Consider the following 17,374-nt stretch of genomic DNA (forward strand, 5'->3'; position numbering starts at 1 on the left):
CAACGTAATAGAATTGGACTATCCTCATTCCAGTCGATGTTGCAAAAGGCTATTATATATATGAAGTCCATCTGTTATTGATTGAGAGTTTGAAAAGAGATCCTAGATGTTTCATTTATGATTTTCTGAAGTTGGCAAAGAAATCATTTAGTAGAGTTAACCCCAAACCACCCCATCATATTAAGATTCTTTTGGTTTTCCATTTAGTGATAATATCTTCCTAGTCCTCAATTTGAATCCGCTTCTGTGAATGTAGTCTTTAGCAATAATAATACTAAGAATATTGTAATCGAACACTCGCCAGAAATTATGCAGGTTGTGTTTGCAGAAAACCCTTTAAAAGCTGCTATATGCTTTATATTCACCAGACTGTTAGACTTAAGCATCATCAACATAGTATAAGAACGGGACAAGTTTCTAATGCTTTTCTTTAATTCTATAAAAATTATGACCATTGTATTGATTGTAGCGATAGCAATTCAGTTGCAAATTGCAATTCATTAACCAAGAGTAATATCATTGAATCTTAAATAATTGTAATAAAAACATGAGTGAAGGCCTATACAAACTGCATAGCTTTGTCATAAGCAAAATTAGTAAATTTCTCGTAGGGCGCTGACCGTAAAACCCAACAAACAATCCAACCAAACACAGAGAACCATGCCACCATCTCTCCAGGTGGTTCCCACAATGATAATCTTTTCAAAATGCATTTTAAACTTTTTTTTTTCACCAAAAATCGAAAACTTTGTAATCGGTGACACCGATCCGTAGATATTGATACACACGATCTACAGGATACTAGTCTTCCACTAATCTACAAATGACTTTTTGAACTTCGAATCTTGGACGGATGGAGTTCGCCCAATACAATAAAATCCAATTCTGTTAATGAAAATGAATTTTCGGCTCGTATCTATGGTATATGAAAATAAAAAAGATCATTGCAGTCATTGACAAGTGAAAGTGTGAATTAGAGTTAATGATTGAACCTAGTCAAATTTGAAAGATCCATCACGGGTCCCAATGAAGACTCGTTCATTGACAGCAGTTTATTTTAAACAATGCAATTAATTCTATTTTACATTGTCACTTATGAGTCATTTGCAGGAATTTTTTTTCATGTTCGTTTTGTCCTCGTTTGCTGGTCGAGAGTAAGTATCGCTTTACCAAAGAGAATAGAACGGAATTTGTGACAATATCAGTAGTTGAAAGTAAAATATTTTATTTCTGGGGACTGCCAAGAAATGTAATCGTGATTGATTGAATACGTTTAAGTGGTCATCCATTTTTTTAATATTGTGCTCATTAGGTTTATAGTTTGATAACCATTTATAGCTACTTACAAGAATAACATTATTTTGTACGTCTTGGAAAACTTGATTAAGAAGTTCTTTGAATGTTAAAGAACTACGCAGAGGAATCCATCCTCCGATTTTCACGTGTTGCAGTGCACATTCAGGGACTTAATTGTATGTAGCTTTTAAGATGCAAGTGGAAACAAAGCCTTTTGTTCAAAACCTCGTGGGGGAAAGAGACTTGGATACCAGAGGAAGTCAATTTATCAGGAAGTCATCATAATATTCTAAAGGAGGAAACCATTCGTTATAAAGTGAACTTTAAAAGTCAGTAGAAGACGCATTAGAGAGGGAAGAGTCGAGCCATTTTTCATGGGCTTCAGCAAGACATTCATCGAGATCTATATTTTTTTTATATTCGGCGTTTTGAATGTTATGTTTCACCGTTCTCGTTTGGATGCATTACGTTTAGCCAATTATTTTCATGAAGGCATATTGTGATGCGGTTTTAAAGAAAAGGGAAATGTCATGAATTCATGCCGATTAGCAATTTTGTTTTTCATTATTACGCTGGTTAAATTTTACAAGAAAGTATATGGGAAGACTTAAGGAAAGTTATTCAAAGAGATTTACGAGTGCATTTTTATTTCATATTTCCAATAGTTGTTTTTAAAGTAAAGTACACTGAATTTGTATAGAGTACCAATATTTTTTTTTTCTTCCATAGAGTATTTCTGTACATATTAATGGTAGTAGGTTAACGATGGGTTACAGTCGAGACAACATTGGCCAGGATGAGGAGGGCGAGTACAAGGTACGTGTGGAGGTGGAGGGCAGTCACGAACAAAACACGTCACCATCCCATGTTCACAAGAGCAGAAGGTGCAGGGGTCTATGGGGTCTTGCCATGTTTCTCCCTCGTTGCGAGGAGCGCCTTGCTGATCTGTACAACTGTAATGATAAAGTTCATAATTTATAATGCCCAATTTTAGACATTTTTAGTTAATCATTTTTGTTTGAAGGAAGTGTGAAAAAAAAAAAAACTGAATAATATGTTTTTTAAAATGTCTAACCGTTAGATTTAATATACGCCAAGAAAGGAAGAGGAAGGTGTTAAAAATAGCCATGGAATTGGATCATTTTTTTGGTCAAAGTGTTCATAACTATTGCTGAAGATTTGCAAGGGTAAAAATTGGACAATTATCTTTACGAAGTTTGTTGATCAATGAATTATGGAAAGAATATATTAGTTAGTTAATTGGATAGAGTAACAACCAATGATATGGATAAGTAGATTTGTCAAGATAGAAATTTAAGTAATTGTGGTAAAAAAAAGTGTTAGAAAAATTATATTTAACGAGTGAATATATATAGTTACTAGAAGGGTTTATTAATTTCTGTACACTAATTTAAGTTGTGTATGTATAATTAAGCGCATTTTTTCGGGATGAATGATTTATTGAAAGTATTCAGGAGTGTTTAGAGTCAAGAATGTAGTGTAGAAGTTTTTTTAAGTAAAGGGTTTTTTTTTTTTTTCCAAAGTGGAAGACATGAAACAATAAATTATAATTCTTATGCGATTTAATACCCAAGGTATGCATATACAAGTGATTAGGCATTTTAGAAAATACAGTTTGAGGTTCATATGAAGTTGCATTATGTTTTGATTACATAAAATGTGGATAAACATCCGAATCCAAGACAATTTATATTAAAAGTCTCCGCTTTGCATGGGAATGCTTTAAGATATAAATGTCAAAGTTCCAGTTCGTGTTATATATGAAGAGAGTTTGTAATTAACGAATTGCACGTTTGAAAAGACTAAATTATGATTAACATAGAAAACATGAAAATGTTTAGTTATTTATGAAAGAAATTTGTATGTTATCGTTGTATGTGTTATGTATTGGTGACGAGTTGAGGGAAACTCGTCGAAATATTTAGGCCAAATTACACTTAAAGTATAAATGGTTAGTTATAAGGATTGGTGTTAAGCAAATTTTTTGCATGTAGTTAGTTTTCTATATGGTTAGTGGGCTGGTGATAAATCAATAGGTTGAAAACAAAAGATTTCTAATGCAAGTCGATATAGTAATTTTGCCTTTTAAGTAGAATTGCGGGTGAATAAGTAGTGGTTTTGGGTTAAAAATAACGGAAGAATGAAGTGAATGCGTGTAAATTTACTCATTTCGAAAGGAAATTAGATTGTGAACGTGAATCAGGCTTTAGTAATATCGAAATGTTTAGCAATGGCATTTATATGAATTAGAAATAAATTTAGATATTTAGATTGTGTTAGTGTAAAGCAGGTAATGAATTATGCTCAGAATGAATTCATTACTTTGTACAAGTTAAGCATTATATATAGATTAAGATACCAGAACTTACCCTGTCATGGAACAGTCCCACTGTGGGCAACAAGGTCCAGGAATTTCAACACAGTGTGGGTGTGGTCTGGGGTAACATCTTACATGAAGTTGTCGACATATTATATTGCCACGCGTGCATGAACATTGTCGACATCCGTTAGCAGTCCACGTTTCACCTTCAGATCTTGTCCGGCCCGTTTCATCAACACACTGTTGGATACCTATAAGAACCACGAAAACACCGATGAAACATGCTCAGAACCCAAAAGGCTGATTAACACGAATTATATTCTTAGCCAAGCATTTTATGCTAAAAATTAAAGTCAACGTTGAAAAAGAAAATACTTACCATAGAAAATACTACCAAAAGAGGCAGTAAACAATGAAAACATCAAAACCAATAATAAACCCATGATGTTTCCTTGCTTGAAACTTCCCACCGACAATCAGAAGCTAATTAACAGAAAATGATCCAGTTATATGCGATCAACACAAAGACTGGCTGTGTACTGATCCGTTTCCTACTTCAATTCACGAGGAAAACTAATGACGCGTTTTTCTGAGGCTCGAACGCTAAGTTTACGTTCGACGCAAGAATCCGAACTACATCTCAAAGCATTTCGAAACGAATTACGCTTGTCAGTTGAGTGATTATGAAATAAGAATTCAAAGTCAGTAACAAGTCAAAAAGATAATCAGATGTACACTGATTGGTAGAAGACAATCGTAACATTGAATATTGCGAAATGAAGGGTTTTCCTTAAAGAGTTGAAACCGAGGCAGTTCAGCAGTTTACCAAAATTCGTTTTCTCAATTTTCCTTAATCCGGCCGATGAAATGATTAGATATATATATTTGGTATTCTTAGATCATACGTAAAAAAGTTAATGCAATTTGGTTTAGGTATGTGGATGAGGATCTTTTAGAGCTTTGCCAACAAGTGAAAATTTAGAAACCTTTCTTTAACAATTCATTACCTTTTATCAAATTTACTGTGGAAATAGAAAAATGATTGTTGTTACCATTTTTAGATTGCATTACCCATAAGGTTGGAAAGATTTCAAATTCATCACCTACAGAAAATGCACCAAAGTTTATGTTCATGATCACTTAGTTCAACGTAATAGAATTGGACTATCCTCATTCCAGTCGATGTTGCATAGGCTATTATGTATATGCAGTCCAGATGGTATTGATTGAGAGTTTGAAAAGAGATCATAGATGTTTTATTTATAATTTTCTGAAGTTGGCAAAGAAATCATTTAGTAGAGTTAACCCCAAACCTCCCCTTCATATTAAGAATCTTTTAGTTTTTCCATTTAGTGATAATATCTTCCTAGTCCTCAACTTAAATCCGCTTCTGTGAATGTAGTCTTTAGCAATAATGATACTAAGAATATTGTAATCGCCCGAAATTATGCAGTTTGTGTTTGCAGAAAACCCTTTAAAAGCTTCAATATGCTTTATATTCACCAGACTGTTGGACTTAAGCAATATCAATATAGTATAAGAACGTAACAACGTTCTAATGCTTTTCTTTAATCCTATAAAAATCATGACCATTGTATTGATTGTAGTGATGGTAATTCAGTTGCAAACTGCAATTCTTTAACCAAGAATATCATTGAATCTTAAAGAATTATAACAAAAATATGAGTGAAGGCCTATACAGACTGCATAGCTTTGTCTTAGGCAAAATTTGTTAATTTCTCGTTGGTCGCTGACCGTAAAACTCAACAAACAATCCAACCAAACACAGTGAATCATGCCACCATCTCTCTAGGTGGTTCCCACAATAATCTTTTTGAAATGTTTTTCAAACCTATTTTTTTCACCAAAAATCGAAAACTTTGTAATCGGTAACACTGAGCAGTAGCAGTAGATATTTATACAACGATCTACAGGATACTAGAGTCTTCTACTAGTCTACAAATGACGTTTTGATGGGTTTTTGAGCTTCGAATCTTGGACGGACGGAGTTCGACCAATACAACAGAATCCAATTCTGTTAATGAAAATGAAATTCTGGTTCGTGTCTATGGTATATGGAAATAAAAAGGATCATTTCAGTCATTGACAAGTGAAAAAAATAAAACACGTGAATCAGAGTTAATGATAATCGGACCTAGTCAAAGTTGAAAGAGATCCATCTCATTTCTCAATGAAGACATTCTCGTCCATTGACAGCAGTTTCCTTTAAACGTTGTCTCAAAAAATCCAAGTAATTCTATCTTACCTTGTTAAATCATTTATGAGTCATATTTGCATAAAGAATATTTTTTCTTCATAGTCACGTTGGTAATGTCCTCGTTTGCTATTCGAGAGTAGTTTATCGCTTCACCAAAGACGGGAAGAGAACGGAATACTACTTAATGTAGATAAGAAAATCAGTAGTTGGAAGCAAAATATTTCCGGAGACGGCTAGGAAATGGAATCGCGATCGATTGAGTGTCTAAGGGGTCAGCCTTTTTTTTGGTAACTTGTGCTAATCACGTTTATAGCTTAATGATCATTTATAGCCATCAATTACAAGCATATAAACAATGTTACTTGTCTGTCCGTCTTTACAATCTAATTTTCAAACGGTCTCATTTTAATGTCAAGAATCACGCAGAGGAATCCATCCTCAGCATTTAACGTGTTGCAGTGCACATTGAGGAACTTCAATTGTATGTAACCTTAGAGAGGCAGGTGAAAACCAAGCCTCTTGTTCAAAACCGAGTGTCTTAGACACGAGCGAGATGTCGCTCTATCAGCAAGCCACCGAAATAAACTGACCAAGGAGGAAGCTATTAGCTATAAAATGAATTCAAAAGTCAGTGCAAGACGCATTATTAAGGTTAGACTCGTTCAATTTTCTTTATGCAAACATGGTTTTCTGCAAGTTAATACATTTTGAGCTATTAGTTTTAGTTACGAGTCGAGATAAACTTGGAAACATTCTATTCTTCACAGCGATGTACAAGTAAATGGGAGACTTAGAAAGGAAAGTGGTATAAGAAAATTGAATGCAATTTTATTTTGCTTTTGTTTGCAGTACACAAATTTGTAGATAGTGCAAGCAATAAACATTTATCTTTCTTGGCAATAGAGCATATCCTGATTTTATACTATTAATGGTGGTAGGTTAATGATGGGTTACAGTCGAGGCAACATTGGTCAGGGTGAGGAGGGCGAGTACAAGGTACGTATGGAGGTGGAGGGCAGTCACGTACAAAAAACGTCACCATCCCATGTTCACAAGAGCAGAAGGTGCAGGGGTCAATGGGGTCCTCCCACGTTTGTCCCTCGTTGCGGGGAGCGCCTTGCTGATCTGTACAACAGTAATCATAGAGAAGTCATTTGGTAATATAAAGCATGTGCTATTAACGTAAATTTTGATATACTTCAACTTTTTTTCCCATAAGGATTGAAACACTTGCGTCAAGGACAAAGTTTACAGAGTATAATTTAGGTATTTAGATACTCGAGGAATGACGTTTTTACATAGCCAAAGGTGTCGTATGGAAATTGTGCTAGAATTAGTACGTTCTAGACCAAATTTGCATTAAAGGTAAATTAAAGATTTAGAGGTATTAACACAAACTTATAGAAGGCAATTTAAGAGGATTTAGCCCAGTGTTGCAGTTATTAGCAAAGCATTGTACAATGCGGTGGTGACAGGAACACACTGTGCAGGGTGTTACGTGGTCCAACCAAATTTCACGCCTCTTTTCTGATCATTCCTTAGAAGTCTTTACAACCGCTGCCGAAGAGTAAATATAAAGTTTTTAGTATTATGCAAGTATAGATATTACAGATGTTAAGATTTGAAGTATAGAATGAATGCATTAGTTTTATTGCATTTAAGAGCATTTTCCTTGTAATATGCGTTAATGTGGTTCAGACGAAATATTAAAAGATTCTTGACAGTCGGGAGGGAAAAGTTATATGCCGGTACACTTCAAGTAAAATAGTGTGGGATTATTTGACTTTGTAGATTTGTGAATTGGGATGGAAGGATTACAAATTGTAGCGAAGTTGAGAGAGTACAATATATATCAAATGTGACTAATGGAGAAGGTTCCAGTATTACAAGATAAAGGGAATATACGTAGAAAACAGGACACTAGAACTTTAGAGGTATAATAGATTGATTATCTTAATTTGGAGAGTTTAGACTTACGATGTTACCGCTTTAAAGAAGAATTTTGTACAAGGATATTTTACAATACCATTTGTTAAAAGTGTTTTAGAACAATGATCTAGCGAATATAAGAGAATGCTATTTATAAACTAAGCATTTTGAAAAGGAAACTTAGGTTTCTAGAAATTTATGAAACTGAAGTCAATTTGCCTTTGCATACGAAATATATGAGCTGAAAAGTAATATAGAGGCATATTATACATTGTCAAGTTAAAGTAAGTCTCATACTTACGATATGAACAAAAATTATATAGAATTTACTGCCCTTTTTTACGGATGCCATGAACGTCAAACATTTCTAATATATATGATGGTTAGAAAAAAAAAATGGCATTTGTCATTTTTATTGGCGGTACCTCGCTGAAGCAGTTTCCTGTAGAGCGAGGTGTCACCAGGATGGAAGATGGCAAACAACTATGTACAAGTATATGTATGCAAGTGATAAGAAGCTTATGCATGTATTAAAGTGGATGCGATGTTTGATCCGTTTCCAGGCGTAACCTTGCCAATGCGGGAAAGTGCGCTCAAGTACAAAAGATATTAGAGATACTGAAAAGTTTGCCAAATGTAATTTATTGCACAGTTGTTGCAAGATTAGAGAATCAAAAGTTAAATTATCAACTTAGATTTTATGATAAGGAAACTTACCCAATCATAGAACAGTCCCACTGTGGACAACAAGCTCCAGGAATCTCAGCACAGTGTGGGTGTGGTTTGGGGGGTACAAATTACATGAAGTTGTTGACATATTACATTGCCGTTTGTGCACGTACATTCTCGACATCCAGGAGCATTCCAAGTTTGACCTTCATTACTAATTTGTCCCGTTTGATCAACACACTGCTGGCTACCTGTAAAGACCATTAGCATGTTGATGGAAGGGAAATAAAGTACACAAATCCCCAATTCGAATTAACGAACAGACAAATGTTTAAATACAATGAAACATATTCAAAAATCACTTCGAAGTTTAGATTAGATTATGATAAACATAACATCTGTAATTTCAAGACTGACCCAATTTCAAGACTGACATCAATTGAAAAAGTCTTACCATAGATATTGCCAAAGGCGAAATGGAGCAACGAAAACATCAATGCAAATAAAGAACCCATGATATTCCTTTACAACACAACTCAAACACAAAATCTGTTACTGAAACCAGGACAATGTTGCCCCAACTGCGATCAATCCCTGGGTTAACAATAGTAATGTGGAATACGAATATTTTAGTAACGGACAAAAAAGTTATTTTATGCTTCCACTCTGATATATACATTAGATTTCACAGTTTCCATGTATTTTTGATAAAAACCTTTCTTTGAAAATGCAATAGTTTTCATAAAACGTTATTCAGAATATATGAATGTAAATAAGGTGTTATAACCCTGTCTTGTACCCTAATAACACTGATTTTCACAACCGTATCTTTGATCATCACACCAGACTAGTCGTAAACAAGAGTAAATGAAATGTATTCTACACAGTTCCGGAAAAAAGTAACAGTAATTTTGATGACCAGTGGAGACATTTCACAGTTCTTTTTAAAAGTTATAGGCTATATGCTCATGCTATATTTTGCTTAAGGTATGAATACTAACAAAGTGCATATGAACGCGCACCTTCATAGAACATATAAACCTCCAACAGCCAGGATCAAACCCGGGACCCCTGTGCAACAGGCAGGAGCGCTACTGCTAGGCTATGATCGCCCCTAAATGAAGATGCACGTTCATATGCACTTTGTTCGTATTCATATATATCTTTTTTTTTTTTTTTTTTCGCTGTCTCCCGCGTTTGCGAGGTAGCGCAAGGAAACAGACGAAAGAAAGGGCCCAACCCCCCCCCCCCATACACATGTATATACATACGTCCACACACGCAAATATACATACCTATGCAGCTTTCCATGGTTTACCCCAGACGCCTCACATGCCCTGATTCAATCCACTGACAGCACGTCAACCCCGGTATACCACATCGCTCCAATTCACTCTATTCCTTGCCCTCCTTTCACCCTCCTGCATGTTCAGGCCCCGATCACACAAAATCTTTTTCACTCCATCTCTCCACCTCCAATTTGGTCTCCCTCTTCTCCTCGTTCCCTCCACCTCCGACACACACACACACACATATATATATATATATATATATATATATATATATATATATATATATATATATATATATATATATATATATATATACAGATAGGCTCGGTAAAATCTGCTGGCTGTGTGAGCCTGATGGGAAATGACCGGTGTAGACCCCGTTGCTCACCAATGTGAGAAGAAGGGTATTCTAGTACATAGTATTCGAATAGTCATTTCCCTATTAGAGGCGATCATAGCCTAGTGGTAGCGCTCCCGCCTGTTGCACAGGGTCTCGGGTTCGATCCTGACTGTTAGAGGTTTGTATGATGTATATATATATATATATATATATATATATATATATATATATATATATATATATAGGCTATATATATATATATATATATATATATAAGGCTATCAGCTGGCTATGTGCGTCTGTTCGGAAACAACCAAGTATAGACCCCGTTGCTCACCATTGTGAGACGAAGGGTATTCGAGTACTCAGTATTTCGAATAGTTGTTTCCTATTATACAGTCCCATAGCCTAGCGGTTAGCATGCCTGCCTCTTGCACAGGGGTCCTAGGTTCGATCCTGGCTGTTGTAGGTTTGTATGTTCTATGAAGGTGCGCGTTCATATGCACTTTATTCGTATATATATATATATATATATATATATATATATATATATATATGTATATATATAAATTTATATATATATATATATATATATATATATGCAAAAGGGGCGGAGCTAAGACGCTTTTGGTACAACAGTGTTTCCAATCTTTGGTTTTTATGTCTAGCACCGTGCCTGACATGAAGTTTTGTGGACAAGAGAGGAAAACATCTACAAATTATGCCTAAGATAAAGCTATCCGATTTGTAGAGACTTTTATTAATATTCATGATACAGTTCTCATTAACATTCATGATACAATTCTTTCCTAATCTAATAAGAGATTCAATTATATTTCTCTTAGTCGAGGAGTCTCAGTCTGCAATTGAATCACCATTACTCCAGTCAACACAACTGTCATAAATTTTTAAGTAATTATGAAAAGCATTTGAATCTTGTCCCGTTCTTATACTATATTTGTGTTGCTTATGTCTAACAGAGAGATACCTACAAGACTGCCTAGTATAAAGCATATTACAGCTTTTATACGATACTCTGTAAACAAAATCTGCAGAATTTTCTAGATTTTGATTAGAACAGTGTTAATGGTATTATTATTGCCAAAGGCTACATTCACATTAAAGAATTTGATCAAGTTGAGGACTAAGATGAAATCATCTCTAAATGGGAAATATGAAAGATTTTTCTTATTAAAAAGTTTGTGGTTAACTCTATATAATGATTTCTTCGCCAACTTAAGAGATTTATCACTGAAATATCTAGGATATCTTCTCAAATACTTCATCAATAGAATTTGGACTACATATACGTAATGCCTTATGGCTCATCGACTGGAATCACGATTAATTCTATAATATTGAGCTGAGTGATAACATGTTTCCAATCCTATGGGTAATGCAATCTGAAAATGGTAGCATACAATAATTTTCTACTTCCCCAGTAAATTTAGTAGAAGATAATAAACTGTTAAACAAAACGAAATGTTTGGAAATTTTCACTCGGCCAACTACAAAAGAACATCATCTACATACCTAAACCACATTGTCTTAACCTTTCTTAGGTGGGATATTATTTTTTGGAATACTAAATATCTATACCCAATCATATCTTAGGGTGAATCAAGAAAAAGAAAGAAGAGAAAACGAACTTGGGTAAACTGCTGAACTGTCTCAGTTTGGGCTGTTTAAGCTGACAAGGGTAATCCTTTCTGAAATGCTTCGAGGCGTATTTCGGATCCATGTGTCGAACGTGAACATAGCGTTCGAATCCCAGGAAAAAAAAAAAAAAAAGGCGCTAGTGGTTTTCGTCGTGGACTGAAGGAGAAATCGAGTTAGTTTGCCTTCCGACACGGGGTTGATCAAACATAATCATATTATTTTCTGTTTTTGTTGTAAATTTGAATTTAGAAATTTTTGTTACAAGGGACCATCATGGATGTGCTATTGTTTTTGTTTTCATTGTTTTATTTTTCTCTTGGTGACATTGATTATGGTAAGCATCAATTTCGCATGTAATTCTTTAAAGTGTTTAAGTAAAATGTATGGTTTAATGTTCTATAAGAAGCCAGTGTTCATCGTAATTTGTCAAGAGAAATAATTTTCAATTTCCTTTTTTTAATTGTTTAAAAGCTTGAACATGATTGGTTTCGAAGCCTAAATATCGTGGAAATTGATGATTGTCTAGAATTGATACATCAAAGATTTCTTATAAATTCCTTTTTCTTTCGCACCAACATTTCTACAGGTACACAACGTTGTGTTGATCAAACAGGAATAATTAGATCTGAAGGAGAAACGTGGATTGCTGATGGATGTCGACAATGTTCTTGCACAAACGGCAATGTAGTATGTCAAAAGCTCCATATAAGATGTTACCCCAGACCACACCCACACTGTATTGAGATTCCTGGACCTTGTTGTCCACAATGGGACTGTTCTACGACGGGGTAAGATTTCATTTCTTAGAGTACGTAAACCACTCATATTAGACTATATTTGTTGCAAAATATCATGGTTTTCCCAAGGGTATAAGTTATTTCATACTATATATTGCATGACAACCTTTTATACTTTTTCATTCAACTTGATCTGTATATAAATACGTATAGTTTGCTATAAACATTGCCAAACATAGAATATTTCTCCAAGAAATCGATCAATCCACCACTAACATTTCATTTCGCAAACTTCTCGTATACGTTACAAACATTTCTCCGACAGTCCAGACTGCTCCGCTGTCTTCTGCCCAGGTCCACCACAAGACGGATGTCGACCAATTATACCTCCAGGCGAATGTTGTGCTGTCGACTGGGTTTGGTAACAACTTCATTATATCTTGAAAATATTAATTAACTTTTTCTCGTAAATATCCGTAACGAAAAGTAAAACTTCGGTTAACTATGTAAAAGCATATAAACACCATTTCTCTAGAGTATAAAAGTTTTATGCTCTTGCTTTACCTTCTATACTATGCCCTTGCTTCAATATTCAATAGGTAATGCATAAAACTATACCTAACAAAATTCCTATCCCTTAATCGTATACTCTGTAATATATATTTTCCTATCCTTATATCTTTTACTTTTTGATACCAATAAACTTGCCATCCCTCCTTATATTTAGAATCTTGATCCATTTGCAAACAATGTAAAAAAAAAAAAATTTAAATTTTCATGGAAAAAAGAATTGACTAAAACGGTCTTTCCTAATACAATACTTCATTACTTGAAATTTAATCATTTTCTGATGAAATATTAATCATTTCGAATAACACTACATTCCTTAATAAATTTCAGTTACTTAAATACCTTGATTTCACTATTCACAGCCCAGATTGTTCTCTTGTCTTCTGTCCGATCCCTCCACGAAAAGACTGCCAACCAATTGTACCTCCTGGAGAATGTTGTCCTATCGACTATGTATGGTAAGCAACTAAATCTTGAATACATTCTGAAAAATAGAAATTGGTATAAGCCTTGACGTAACTTTGACTATACTTTAAAATTTTTCCTGATTATTTCAGTCTCGTAATGTAAATAAAAAATCTTTAATTTTCAAAATGTACATAAATCTAATTTCTCTACAGTCCTGACTGTTCTACTGTTAGATGTGCCGGACCCCCACAACCACACTGTCAGCCCATATTCCACGGAGGAGAATGCTGCCCAATAAAGTGGGACTGGTACGTTTATTCTGAAATTAATCTAGTATATTTTTTCAAATAATCTACATTATATACTCTAATTTTCTGTATCTTCGGCAGCGGTTGTAATGACTTCCAAGGAATGATCAGAAAACAAGGTGAAGTTTGGAAAGACCCCGTGACACCCTGCACAGTGTGTTCCTGTCATGACCGCATTGTAGAATGCTTTACTGAAAACTGCAACACTGGGTTAGTTCCTACGCATTATTTTCTAAAAGCTTTTAGTATCTAATACTTTCAGATTTATACCTACCTTCCTAATGTTAAGCTTGCATTCATCCTACCGATCATAGCAAATCCATAATCTTTCTTGACTTTATTCCATAAACATATCTATTTTTACTTTTAAAGTATCTAACCATATTTTGCAAAAAATTTCATTGCTTAACTTCTTCCTATTCAGAAATGAAGTAAATTATCTATACGGAATTCTCTAAAGCCACATTTTCCATGGTCAAAACATATTTTACTCCATATATCAAACTTCAAATCTTCTTTACACTTTATAATTCGCCTAAATCATCGTAAATACTTTATATTACGCATCTTCTTCGCTATTTCCAGTTGTACGGATCACCAAGGCGCTCCCCGCAACGAAAAAGAAACTTGGCAGGATCCCATAGACCCCTGTACTTTCTGCTCTTGTGAAAATGGGATTGTTTCATGTTTTGTACGTGACTGCCCTCCACCCCCACACATCCCTTGTACTCGCCCTCCTCATCCTGGCCAATGTTGTCTCGACTGTAACCCATCGTTAACCTACTACCATTGATATAATACACAGGAGGAAGCAAATGGAAAATATTAGATGCAAAGTGTTTTTTTAAATATTTGTGCTTGTATTTTGATAAAACCCTATTAAAGTAAAAAAAAAAAGTGCATTAAAGATGACAATTTCATTCCTTCACTCCTTTTTTTTTTATGATTACCCAACAATCAAAACTAACGTTGGATTTGAACAATTGTTCTAAATATACATTAGTTGACTTCGGCGAACGAACAATTTGTCCACATAAAATACTTCATCATATCTCAAACTTCGATTTCTCTAGATTGTTTATGACTATCTTCATAACTATACTATCAAAACTTTAAAGTTCGAATAAACAATAGCATCTGACGGGGTACTCCAAAACGAGTCTTTATAAGATCGCTATGTCGGATTGCTGGAAATGCCAACTTTCATACAACTATATGAATGTATCTACGCTTGAAAAAGAAAATCTAAAAATTTTCTACAATTACTGACCTAACCTAATCACACTTAACACTGTGGAAGAGAGGAAAAAAGTGATCCACATTGTTCTGCTTTCTCGTAGCAAAAAGTGATATTCGTGGACGAAAGATGTCCAATAAAGTTTGTACATCCCAGAGTAACAGTGAGGGAAAAATGAACATTAGTCTTGGCCACAAGATTATATGCCTTTCTCTGGAGCACTTGCGCTCAAGCACCAGTTGAACTACATGTTCGCAATATCTTCTGGATATGATTTGATATACACTTTGACATACTTTGAGTTTAAGGATGCAAGCAAGGTGTTCAAAAATCTGCTCATGCAAAATGTGGGTAACTGTTCAATGTACAAGGTGTACATCCCACCAGAAACAAACTAATTTCTAAGTGAAATGTTTCGGCCATTTATAACTATTTACTGAGAGCTCTTTCGTTTATGGTTTTGAACTATCTTCTGGTCGCTCCCTCTTCTCATAGGCAGCCTTGAGTATGTTATGTTCAAGTTTCTGTTCAGTCTTTCACCTAATAGTTCGAGTTCTCTTCGGCAGTAAACGGCAGCATAACTGAGACCAGTCCCCGTAACAAGTATGTACTGAATACATACTGAAACATTATTTAGCAGAATAGTCGGTCCGTTTCATATAGCTAATATTTTTACCAATGTACAAATTAGTGGTAAAGATGTTTTTTAAAGTCGATTGCACCGTCATTAAGTTAAATGTTGAATCTGACCCTTCAACATAACCAGTAACCTTGGTAATTCATTAACATAATCAGTTTTTTTTTTTTTTTTTTTTTTTTTTTTTTAGCTCTGAGAACTTTACCAAAACTCTCTCGTTCTTTCTCGGTTTCCAATGGACGATGAGTGTGTTCCAGATGGCATACCTGCTCGAGACCTAGGGGTTTCTTCCACCGAACGAGCATCGATCCTTGCTTCTTTTCGTTCTGGTTGGAAGCGTGCATTAGTGCACCTCATCCCTAAAAAACAAGACCTCCTTGAAACATTCATCGCCCCATTCCTTAATTTTTTTTCTAAATCAGTCTCCAAAGTCTATGAAACTTTCTATGATTTTCTCATAATGCCATTCATTTTTCCTTTCATATCAATAAGGCTTTCAGGTGCAAAAGGTTTACTAGTGTGATGCCGCCCATCTGGCTTTCATCTGGACCTCCTCCTCTAGGAAATTTACCGAATCTTCTGCCTTTACGCCTTTGACACCGTGTGGCATAAGTCTTCGCTTTCTAAAGTCTCTTGCAGTGGCTTTTACATTTTGATAGCTTCCTTCTTACTCTATTTGTGGTTCGTTGATGGAGCGACTTCCTCCTCTTATCCTATCGACACTAGTTCCCCTCAGGGTTTTGTCCTATCGTTAGCTCTTCTACTCTCCATCAATGATCTCGCTTCAGTATCTCACCTTATACACACTTACGCTGTTTACATGAACTCGCCTTCCCTTCCTTTCCTACATTCGTAGTAGTTTTCTTTCTCAAAATGACCATATCTCTCGGATCAGACCAATGCAGCATCTTTGAATGGGGAACCAGAAACTTGCTTAGGTTTGTGCCGAAACTCTATTTCTTCCTACATGTCTTTCTAAGCGTTAATCGTTTTCTTATTTAGTTTCAAATCGCCAACAATTCTCCCTACAATAAGATAAACAGTTTGGACATGCCATATTATGCACCTTATCTCGAAAACACCACGTAATCAACATTCCAAAATCTAGTTCTTGAAACTCGGGAGTATTATAGAGGTGCCACAATCATTCTTCTCTCGACATTCACAATGATTCAAGTCGCCTCAATATAAAAAATTGCACTCATTTTGGGAGTGGTTCTTCCTCCATCTCTCTCATAGCCAGGGTGGAATGAAACCTTCCGTCTCATTAACTGTCCAAACATTATATCTCTCCGGTCATCCTTTCCTGTGGGTCGAGACGTTTCTGTCCTCACCCTGTTCTGTAGGTATCATATCTGCCACTTCACTCACGAGATGTCTGCTCGTGTTTCTCTCGAATCAAGCTGAGAGAAATGCGGTGGGCACCTCCGTAGGTGCCACAGAGTTCAGAGATATGCAATTGTCACAGGTGTGGAGCCCCTTCATGGTAAAATGCGCCGAAGCTTGAACATATCTCAACTTCATGTCCGTATCTCTGGTTTTTGAAGCACCTGAAAGGACTTGGTATAAAAAGGCGGACTTGACATTTCGTACCAACACGTATGTCTTCAGGTATTACCCGATTCTTTGAAATTGAGAATATCTAGTTTTCCTTGAGTCACCACCAACGAAACGAATGGTGAGTCTGACGCTGGTAACAATATTAGAAAAGAGTTCTTTCGCAGTTGCACAAT

General features: G+C 35.3%; 2 protein-coding genes and 1 long non-coding RNA gene across 3 annotated transcripts; 1 reads left to right on the forward strand and 2 right to left on the reverse strand.

The window, feature by feature from the left end:
* Positions 1-1,926: 1,926 nt before the first annotated feature.
* LOC139765038 (von Willebrand factor C and EGF domain-containing protein-like) lies at positions 1,927-4,176 on the reverse strand. The gene is made up of 3 exons (XM_071692118.1): positions 4,017-4,176; positions 3,687-3,888; positions 1,927-2,249 (listed from the first exon to the last, which is right to left on the reverse strand). Exons 1-3 carry the CDS (start codon positions 4,078-4,080, stop codon positions 2,042-2,044), a joined length of 474 nt encoding a protein of 157 aa, XP_071548219.1. The 5' UTR covers positions 4,081-4,176; the 3' UTR covers positions 1,927-2,041.
* A 2,510-nt stretch (positions 4,177-6,686) lies between these two features.
* On the reverse strand, positions 6,687-11,841 carry LOC139765040 (uncharacterized). The gene is made up of 3 exons (XR_011716556.1): positions 11,735-11,841; positions 8,502-8,704; positions 6,687-6,980 (listed from the first exon to the last, which is right to left on the reverse strand). It is a non-coding gene; the product is annotated as an uncharacterized lncRNA (long non-coding RNA).
* A 71-nt stretch (positions 11,842-11,912) lies between these two features.
* Positions 11,913-14,640, forward strand: LOC139765039 (uncharacterized). The gene is made up of 7 exons (XM_071692119.1): positions 11,913-12,078; positions 12,331-12,532; positions 12,807-12,902; positions 13,414-13,509; positions 13,672-13,767; positions 13,849-13,977; positions 14,353-14,640. The coding sequence occupies exons 1-7, from the start codon at positions 12,018-12,020 to the stop codon at positions 14,558-14,560; spliced, it is 888 nt and encodes a 295-aa protein (XP_071548220.1). The 5' UTR covers positions 11,913-12,017; the 3' UTR covers positions 14,561-14,640.
* The last annotated feature ends 2,734 nt before the right edge of the window (positions 14,641-17,374 follow it).

Source organism: Panulirus ornatus, chromosome 52 (assembly GCF_036320965.1).
Source record: "Panulirus ornatus isolate Po-2019 chromosome 52, ASM3632096v1, whole genome shotgun sequence".
NCBI lineage: Eukaryota > Metazoa > Arthropoda > Malacostraca > Decapoda > Palinuridae > Panulirus > Panulirus ornatus.